Source organism: Nomascus leucogenys, chromosome 5 (genome assembly GCF_006542625.1).
Source record: "Nomascus leucogenys isolate Asia chromosome 5, Asia_NLE_v1, whole genome shotgun sequence".
NCBI classification, from domain to species: Eukaryota; Metazoa; Chordata; class Mammalia; order Primates; family Hylobatidae; genus Nomascus; species Nomascus leucogenys.
In genome coordinates this window covers 43,032,449-43,043,088 of record NC_044385.1, presented here as the reverse complement: position 1 = coordinate 43,043,088, position 10,640 = coordinate 43,032,449, and the positions used below count along the sequence as shown (strand labels likewise).

The 10,640-nt window shown below is 37.1% G+C and overlaps 1 protein-coding gene across 1 annotated transcript in view; it reads right to left on the bottom strand.

The window, feature by feature from the left end:
* Nucleotides 1-1,071: 1,071 nt before the first annotated feature.
* Nucleotides 1,072-10,640, bottom strand: part of EFCAB7 (EF-hand calcium binding domain 7) — a 65,211-nt gene continuing 55,642 nt past the window's right edge. Inside the window, exon 14 of the mRNA XM_030812941.1 lies at nt 1,072-3,118. Within this exon, the coding sequence (XP_030668801.1) occupies nt 3,113-3,118 (6 nt within the window). The 3' untranslated portion in view covers nt 1,072-3,112. The remainder of the gene's footprint in view (nt 3,119-10,640) is intronic.

Below are 10,640 nucleotides of genomic sequence, written 5' to 3'. Positions count from 1 at the left end.
TGCAGAACTGTGAGTCAATTAAACCTATTTTCTTTATGAATTGCCCAGTTGCAGGTATTTCTTCATAGCAGCGTGAGAACAGACTAATACACAGATGCTTTAATTTAATGGAGGTCTATGAGCCACGAAACTTATGGCTTGATCCTCTGGAGGCCTAAAACATGATTTCAGGTGACCAGCAAGAGAGAGAATAAGGGAAAAAAAAAAAAGGCTATCCTAAGGCTCTACAATCAATAAACACCAGAGAAACGTATATCAAGTGAGCACAAATGAAGGAAGGAATCAAGAAAATCATGGAGGTAAATATCTCCAAATTATTATCTTGCTTAAATTATCTGAAAAACTAAGGTCAAAAATGTTTTTTTCCTTGAATTGTCTAGGAAACATAGTTCTTTGTTTATTCACTATGTAGAATTGCTGCAGTGTACTGGGAGTGTTCTGTATGCCACCTTGAGATTCTGAATGCAGTCTATCAGAACTAGTTTAGAATTGGCTGGTATTAGCAATTTTTCCTTATGACAGAACTGTTTCTCTTTTTTCCCTTGATATCACTACCCTGGATATGATTCTTAGGTTCTGTTATTTTTCTTAATTTTGAAGCCTTCTTTGAAATACTTTTATCCATTACCTTCACTTACTCTCCCTTTCATCCATCTGTTCCTTTTCAAACCACCTATCAAATTTTTACTAAGCACATAGTACAGGATAGTCAGTTAGGTCCCAGATTAGCCAACCAAAATAAGATCCCTGTACTCCAGAACATTAAAATAGGGAAATCTAGACATGTACACAAATTAATAAAATATACAAAGTATAAGCTACAAAAAGGTACTGATTTTTAAAGCTAACATTAAAAAGCAAGATCTGAAATCAATAATCTAAGTTTCTACCTTAAGAAACTAGGAAAAGAACAAGTAATCCCAGGGTAAGCAGAAAGAAGGAATGAATAAAGGTAAGAGCAGAAATCAACAAAATTAAAAACAAAGAGAAAATCAATAAAACTAAATAAAATCAATAAAACTTTTCTTTTAAAAGATCAATAAAAATGACAAACCTCCAGCAAGACCAACAAAGAGAGAAGACACATTTTATTAACATCAGAAATGAAAAAGGGATATCACTACAGACTGCACTGACAATTTTAAAACATTCTATGCACATAAATGTGACAACTTAGATAAAATGGACCAAATCCTCAAAAGCTACAAACTACCAAAACTCAACCAAGAATAGGTAAGCTGAATATCCTGTAGCTGTTAAAGAAATTGAATTTGTATTTAAAAACCTCTTCCAAAATAAATCTCCATGCCTAGATGTTTCTAATGAGAAATTCAAGCGAACATTTAAAGAAATAACACCAATTTTACAGTCTTTTCCAGAAAACGAGAAAGCATTCCCAACTCATCTTATGAGGCCAGAATTACTCTGATACCCAAACAAGACAAAGACATTTCCACGTTAAGAAAACTACAGACCAACATCCATTTTATGCAGTCACAAAAATGCTCAACAATGTACAGTTGACCCTGAAATAATATGGGGGTTACGAATGCCAACCACCCCGCCAAGTGGAAAATCTATCCATAACTTTTGACTCCCCCCAAACTTAACTACTAATAGCCTATGTTGACCAGAAGCCTTATGGAACATAATAAAGTTAGCTTGAGAAAGGAAAATGTTATTTGTTATCATAAGAGAACATATACTTACTGTTCATTAAGTGAAAGTGGATCATCATAAAAGTCTTCATCCTCATTATCTCCATGTTGAATAGGAGGTGGAAGAAGAGAAGTTGGTCTTGCTGTCTCAAGAGTAGCAGAAGCAGAAGAGGCAGGCACACTTGGTGTAACTTGGAAATACACTGTAATTTTTTTCTTTTTTCAAGACAAGATCTTGCTCCATCGCCCAGGCTGGATTGCAGTGGTGCAATCATAGCTCACTGCAGCCTCGAACTCCTGGGCTTAAGTGATCCTCTGGCCTCAGCCTCATGAGTAGCCGGGACTACAGGTGTGTGCCACCATGCCCGGCTAATTTTATTTTTTGTAGAGACAATGCCTTACTATGTTGCCCAGGCTGATTTTGAACTCCTGTCCTCAAGCAGTCCTTCCACCTCAGCCTCCCAAAGTGCTGAGATATAGGCATGAGCCACCACATCCAGCTACACTGTAATTTTTGTCTGTCTTTTTTACTTTCTTATTTCTCTAAAAATATTTCTATACAGTACAATCCATCTTCCACTGTTTGCTCTAGTTTCCACGTTGCAAAAGAAGTCAAAAGTGATCTTGAATAATCAGAACCCTTACGCCAGACTGTCTCATGTCATTTTGTTTCCTGGCACTGCTTCTTCTATGTCTTCTTCCTCATCATTTGGCACTGGTTCAGAATCACTCAACTCTCTCCTGTTGTCTTAACTCCTCTGGTGTGGTGTCTTGAATTTCTCCAAGATCCATATCTTAAAACCTTTCACCTCCTACCTTTCTTTTTTTTTTTTTTGCCATATCCACGTCTTTCATTTCTTTGATTAGGTCTGTCATAAATTCTGTGAAATGATGCACAACATCTGGACACAGTTTTCTCCATCAGGAATTTATTGTTTCAGGTTTGATGACTTTCATGGCTTTTTCTGTAGCATAATCAATGGTATTATCCTTATAGACTCTTATGATGTCCTTTTATTATTGTTGTTTTAATCTTTGTCTTTTATTTTTACATAGTTTTCTTTTCTAAAAGGCCATCTCAGCTTCAGATCATGGTTTCTCTCTACTGGGGGTTCCCATCCATAGTGTTGACATTCCTTTCCACAGAGTACCTCCCATGTGAAATGAGCCTTAAAGGCCCTCATGACCCCCAATCTATAGGTTGAATTAGGAACCTTGTTTTGGGGAGCAAGTAGGCCTCATTGACACCTTCAGTGTTGAATCATGGGGTTCCGTGTGGCCAGGGGCATTGTGCCAGATCAAAAGAACTTTAAAAGGTGGTTGCTTACTGGCAAAGTACTTCCTGAGTTCAGCGACAAAGCATTGATGGAACCAATCTAGAAAAAGGGTTCTTGTTGTACAGACCTTCTTGCTGTACAACCAAAAGACTGGCAGCTGGTGTTTATCTTTTCCCTTCAAGGCTGGGGAGGGTAGGACATTGTAGGGGGAGAGTTTAGCAGCTTTATAGATAAGGGCAATCTTGATCATAAACGTGACTGCATTCATAAAATGTAGAGTTTGTTATCCCTTCCTGCCTTAAATCCTGGTGCTTGCTTCCCTTACTTACTAATAAATGTCTTCTGTGGCATGTTTTTTCAGAATAGAACACATTAGTCTGTATTAAAAACCTGTTCAGGCAGATATCATTCCTCCTCAATGATTTTCTTAATAGTATCTGAGAACTCATCTGATCCTTCTTTGTTGGCAGAAGCTGCTTCTCCTGTTATCTTGCCACTTTTTAAGTCAAATCTCTTTCAAAACTTATCAAACCATCCTTTGCTGGCACTAAATTTTTGAGCTTTATATCCTTCAACTTCCTTTTGCATGGCTGGGTGCGGTGGCTCACGCCTGTAATCCCAACACTTTGGGAGGCCGAGGTAGGTGGATTACCTGAGGTCAGAAGTTCGAGACCAGCCTGGCCAACATGGTGAAACCCCATCTCTACCAAGAATACAAAAATTAGCTGGGCATGGTGGCATACACCTGTAGTCCCAGCTACTCGGGAGGCTGAGGCAGGAAAATTGTTGAACCCAGGAGGCAGAAGTTGCAGTGAGCTGAGATGACACCACTGCATTCCAGCCTGGGAGGCAGAGCGAGACTGCATCTCAAAAAAACCCAAAAAAATTCCTTTTGCTTTGTCATATAATGACTTCACTTTTTTTTTAATCCTGTTAATTTACAGGTATGACTTCCTTATAGCAATCCTGTACCCACATAAAAGCTGCATTTCCAATATGAGACGAAAAGGCATTTTGCAAAAAGGGCAAAGTTTTCATGCCTCCTGGCATAGCTGCAGCAACAGTGTCATGAATTTCCTTTTCTGTTTTTATAATGGTCCTTATGTTTTATTAATTTATGTTGAAATGGCAGGCAACCACATCTGCAAACCTCAATCCACAATGCATATCAAGCAATTCAACTTTTTCTTGTAATGTCATGACTTTGCTATGCTTTTTAGGAGCACTTTCTGGCATCACTAATGTCACTAGTGGCATTTTGAATGGGTCCCATAGTGTTAGACAAGGGTTACAATATTCCATTAAATACAATGAAAAATACATAAGAACTATGAGATCATTTCTTTACTTTGATATGCAATTTACTGGAGAGACAAGCTGCTCTCACAGTTTAGCATCACAGCATGTGGCGTTTTCAGTGGATACTCACAACACTTGAGTTCACTATTATTACAATAGTGCAATATGTACTACAGTTAATTTTATAGTTATGATTTAATACTGCATCTTTACATTTGTTAATGTACTACAGTTAATTTTATAGTTATGATTTAATACTGCATCTTTACATTTGTTTACATTTGTCTCGACTATGAATGGCACCACGTGTAGTCTGTGTTTATGTGCATAAGTTTTGATAAATTTTAACTTTTTATAATAGATTTTATGTATGTGTAGATTTTATGTAATAAATGATAAAACAGGCCACTATCTACATATATTTTATGCATTCATGACATACCTAACTTTTTCTTGCTTTCTTGGTTATTTCTAGGCTATGCAGTGAGTTTTTTCAAAATGTCGCAAATCTCCAAAAAATTTTCCAATTTATTTATTGAAAAAATCCACATATAAGGGGACCCATGAAGTTCAAACCCAATGTTGTTCAAGGGTCAACTGTATTAGCAAATTGAAATCCAAAATACATAAAAAGAATAACATATCACAATTAAGTGGAATTTATCTTAGAAATGAAAGGCTGGTTCAAATTTGAAAATCAGTCAGTGTAAGGTACCATATTAACAGTCTAAAGAAGAAAAACCAACCATACAACCACATCAATTGAGGTAGAAAAAAATATTTCACAACATTGAGCATCCACCTTTTTTTTTCTTTCTTTTTTTTTTTTTAAGAGACGGGATTCTTGAATGCCCAGGCTCAAGTGATCCTCCTGCATGAGCCTCCTGAGTAGCTAGGACTACAGCCAGAAGCCACTGCTCCTGGCTCAGCATCCATTCTTAATAAAAACTCTCAGCGAACTAAAGAGAAGTAACTTCTATAACCTAATTAAGGGCATCTACAAAAACATCCACAGCTAACATAAAATAGTGGTAAAAGACTGAATGCTTTCCCCACTAAGATTGTGAGCAAGGAAAGGATATCCACTGTCATTGTTCTTATTTGATATCTTAATGGGAAGTCTTAGCCAATGCAGTAAGGCAAGAAAAAAGACATAAAAGTCATATGGATAGGAAAGAAAGAAATGAAACTGTCCCCATTTGCAGATTACATGCTTTTCTAAGTAGAAAATCCCAAGGAATATATAAAACACAATTAAAAAAAAAAAAAACCTTCCTGAGACAAATAAATGAGTTTAACAAGGGTCTCAGGATATAAAGCCAACATATAAAAATCAATCGTATTGTTACATATTAGCAATGCACAGCTGAAAACTGAAAAATACAGCTCATAAAAATAAAATATTTAGGTATAAATCTAATAAAGGATATATAAGATCTGTGTGCTGAAAACTACAAAATGCTGATCAAAGAAATAAAACCTACATAAGTGGAGAGCAATACTATGTTCATGAATTGGAAGAGTCAACATAATAAACATGCCAGTTCCCCCCAAATGATCAATACAGTTGACACAATACCAGTTAAAATCCCAGCAGGATTTATTTTTTGTAGATATAAACAAGCTAGTTCTAAAATTTATATGAAAAGGGAAAGAAACTAAAATAGCTAAGATGATTCTGGAAAAGAACAATACCATTGGGGAAATCATGTTACCTGAATATAAGACTTACAATGAAGCTACTGTAATCAGGACAATGTAGTATTAGTGAAGGCAAAGACACATCGATCAATGGAACAGAATAGAGTTCAGAAATAGACTCATGCAAAGATATGGTTCTATATGACCAGTGAATTTTTCAACAAAGGTACAAGAGCAATTTAATGGAGAAAGGATAATCTTTTCAACTGATGATATTGGAATAACTGACATCCATATGAAAAAAAATGGACCTCAACCTAAACCTCAGAACTCATACAAAAATTAACTCAAAAGGTATCATACATATAAATGTATGAAGTAAAACTATACAACTTTTAGAAGAAAGCAGAAGAAAAATCTTTGTGACCTGGGGTTAGACAACAACTTCTAACTTGACACCAAATGCATAATCCATTAAAGGAAAAACTGATTAATTGGACTTCATCAAAATGTAAAACTTTCACTTTCTATACGATCCAGTTAAGAGAACAAAAAGACTATCTACAGAAGAGAGGAAAATACTTTCAGATAACATATCCAATAAAAGACATATCCAGAATTTATAAAGAATCAAATGGTAAGAAAACGAAACTCAAAACTCAACAGTAAGAAAAACAAACAACCTAATTTCAAATGGGCAAAAGGCTTGAAGAAGCACCCCATCAAAAAGTATACTATGTATGCAGATGACAAAGAAGCCTATGAAAAGTTGTTCAACATCATTAGCCATTAGTGAAATACAAACTAAAATCACAATGAGATACCACTGCACATCTATTATAATGGCTAAAATTAAAAATGCAGACAATACCAAGTACTGATAAGGATGCAGAATAACTGGAATTCTCCTACATTGCTGCTGGAAGTGCAAAATGGTACAGCCAATCTGGAAAACACTTTGGCGGTTTCTTAAAAAGTCAAACATATGGCCGGGCGCAGTGGCTCACGCTTGTAATCCCAGCACTTTGGGAGGCCGAGGCGGGCAGATCACGACGTCAGGAGATCGAGACCACGGTGAAACCCCGTCTCTACTAAAAATACAAAAAATTAGCCGGGCGTGGTGGCGGGCGCCTGTAGTCCCAGCTACTCGGAGAGGCTGAGGCAGGAGAATGGCGTGAACCCGGGAGGCGGAGCTTGCAGTGAGCCGAGATTGCGCCACTGCACTCCAGCCTGGGCGACGGAGCGAGACTCCGTCTCAAAAAAAAAAAAAAAAGTCAAACATATATTTACCATATGATCCAGCAGTACTACCTGTGGGTATCTACTATAGAGGAATAAAAACTTATGTTCATGTAAAAATCTGCAGATGAACTTTATAGCAGTTCTATTAAGTTACCAAAAACTGGAAACCACCCAGCAGATGAATGTATAAATAAACTGTAATACAATCATATAATAAAATACTACTCAGCAATAAAGGGAACAAACGATTGATACATACAATTTGGATGATTGTCAAAGGCATTATGCTGAATACAAGGATTCAGTCTCAAAAGGTTACATACTGCATGATTCCACTTATACAACATTCTCAAAAACAAAACTAGAGTGATGAGAATAGAATAGTGGTTGCCAGGGGATAGGAGTATGCATAGGGGTAAGGTCATGGGGATGTGACTCTAAGAAATAACGTGAGGGAGTTTTTTAGTGATGGGACTGCTCTGTATCTTGATTGTGGTGGTAGTTATATGAATCTATACATGTGTTACATTAATAGAACTGTGAAAGCTTCCCCCAACCCATCAAAAAAGGGTCAAATTTACTGTATGATATATATTTTTTTGATCTGAAATAAAAACCCCACAGGAAAAAAGTATTAGTTTTAAAATAGAAGTTCAAAAAGTAGAACAGTTTCTTCTGGGCTGAGAAAAAAATTAAAGGTTTCATGAAGGATGAGGCATTTAAAAAATGTATGTTAGAGGTACAGACTGTAATACTTGTTCACAATCTATCTTCTCTGATAGACTATGTATAATGAGGGCAGGAGCAATGTCTGGCTTGTTCACCTCTATATAAGCAATAATTAAAACAAGACTTTGCACACATTAGGGACTCAATTTATATATGATTGATCTATTGCTTATATTAATAGGCAAAGATACAATAACATTCTAGGAAAAGTGAAAAACATTAGAAAATACCTTAAATTTCCATTTCCTCTCCTCTTTCTAAATTCCTCCTATCTCTTGAAGGTCACTTAAAGTTCAGTTCAGGCTCCCCTGATTCTTCCAGCCCACATTCATTTTTCCAACTTGTCCAAACTTGCTCTAACACTGTCAAACTTAATCTAACATTTTAGTGTAGTACTACTTAGTATTTTAAAGACTATGCCTCATTTCCTTTAATAGTTATTAAAATGTGTCCTCTTTTTATATTATTTAAATTTTAAAATACATTACATTACATGAGTAAAAACAAATCAAAGCACTACTTAGCTTCAAACTAAACTTCGTTCCTTCAGTCCTCCAACAGACTTTCATCTCCTTTCATCTATATCCCCTAAATTGGTCAAGCCTTCCCCTCCTCTTCTGTTTCCATATTCACATCATTAGTTTAATGCTTAATGATTGGCATTTATTAAGATTTATTATTCCCTCATAGGTTAACATGTAACTCATTTCCTTAGCTTTCTCGTCCTGAGGACAGAGATGATATCTACTACTTATTTATTATAACTAATTAATATGTAATAGATACATGCTAATTGGATGTCCCTGTGTACTATTCCCTAGCCTAGTCTACTCCTATTTTTACCTCTCTACTAAGAAAAAACTTTTTTTTCAAAAGCCAATTCTGGACACTTTTGTAATGGGTATTTAAAAAGGCAGAGAGAAATTTACTTTTTAGTAATTCTGCATACTATATCAGAAATTGCCAGAAAGCTTACAATACTGGCATTCTGGAACCATTTCATTTTCATAACATGCTGACATTAGCCTGAATCAGATAATTGAACTTAAGCTGGCCTTGAATTTAACTTGCTTACTCTTGTATTCAATTGAAAAGGTAAGAATAGAATTAAGAATATGTATTAAATGTTGCATATTTATCAACTCTGTCTAAAAGAAGTTGAAAAATATTTAATTTTTGAGAAATGGAACCATACTCCAACTCCTTTATCATATGTAAGTCTTTTTTGTTAAATATTCATATATATTTTTAGAAATGTATTGGGTGAAAAAAAAAAAAGTACTCCTTTTTTTTGAGTCTCACTCTGTCACCCAGGCTGGAGTCAGTGGCAGATCTCAGCTCACTGCAACCTCAGCCTCCTGGGTTCAAACGATTCTCCCACCTTAGCCTCCCAAGTAGCTGGAACTACAGATACACACCACCACGCCTGACTGATTTTTGTATTTTTAGTAGAGACGGGGTTTCACCATATTGGCCAGGCTGGTTCGAACTCCTGATCTTGTGATCCGCCTGCCTCGGCCTCTCAAAATGCTGGGATTACAGGCATGAGCCACAGCACCCAGCCAACAGCACTTATTATTATTATTATTTATTTATTTATTTATTTATTTATTTATTGAGACAGAGTCTCTCTCTGTCACCCAGGCTGGAGTGCAGTGGGGCGATCTCAGCTCACTGCAAACTCCGCCTCCCGGGTTCAAGTGATTCTCCTGCCTCAGCCTCCTGAGTAGCTGGGATTATTACAGGTGCCCGCCACCACGCCCAGCTAATTTTTTTTTTTTTAATTTTATTTTTAGTAGAGACGGGGTTTCACCAGGTTGGCCAGGCTGGTCTTGAACTCCTGACCTCAGATGATCCACATACCTCAGCCTCCCAAAGTGTTGGGATTACAGGGTGAGCCACCACACCCGGTCAAGAGTATTTATTATTAAAGTACAAACTGACTTTGGTCAAATATCACAAATATAGACAGCTTGTGAATTACTCATAAGAATTGAGGGTATCTTATTCTCCATTTCTTTACACAGTGCTAGCCATGGGTAACAAGTATAGACACTTCAAAGCAACCAAAATTCTTTGCCCCCCTCAGACTTTGTTATTTTCTGTTTTTTGTTGTTGTTGTTTTTGAGACAGAGTTTCACTCATGTCGCCCAGGCTGGAATGCAATGATGCGATCTCGGCTCACTGCAACCTCTGCCTCCAGGGTTCAAGGGATTCTCCTGCCTCAGTCTCCCAAGTAGCTGGGATTACAGGCGTCCGCCAGCACACCTAGCTAATTTTTATATTTTTAGTAGAGACAGAGTTTCATCATGTTGGCCAGGCTGGTCTCGAACTCCCGAGCTCAGGTGATCTGCCAGCCTCGGCCTCCCAAGTGCTGAGATGACAGGCGTGAGCCACCGTGTCAGGCCTACCCCTCAGACTTTCAATAATGATTCCTAGAGTTCCTGGCTCACACATTACCTCACCACATGAATCTCATCTATATCCTCTAAATCAGGTCCACTATTTGCTTTATTTTTCCTCAAATCATTACACAGTTCTTTTTTCCCCCAGAAATTAAGCTAGGCTGAGCATCAAAGATAGGGTTTGTAAGACTACGTAAAGATAGCAGGGCTAACTTTGAATGCTCTTAAACTTGCAAACTCATGAAGACTCATCAGGAGAAAAAGACTTAGTATCCACGTTATAAATTAGAATATGTTCTCTAATAAGAATGGGTGTTGGCTGGGGGCAGTGTCTCATGCCTGTAATCTCAGCACTTTGAGAGGCCGAGGCACCCGATCGCTTGACCCCA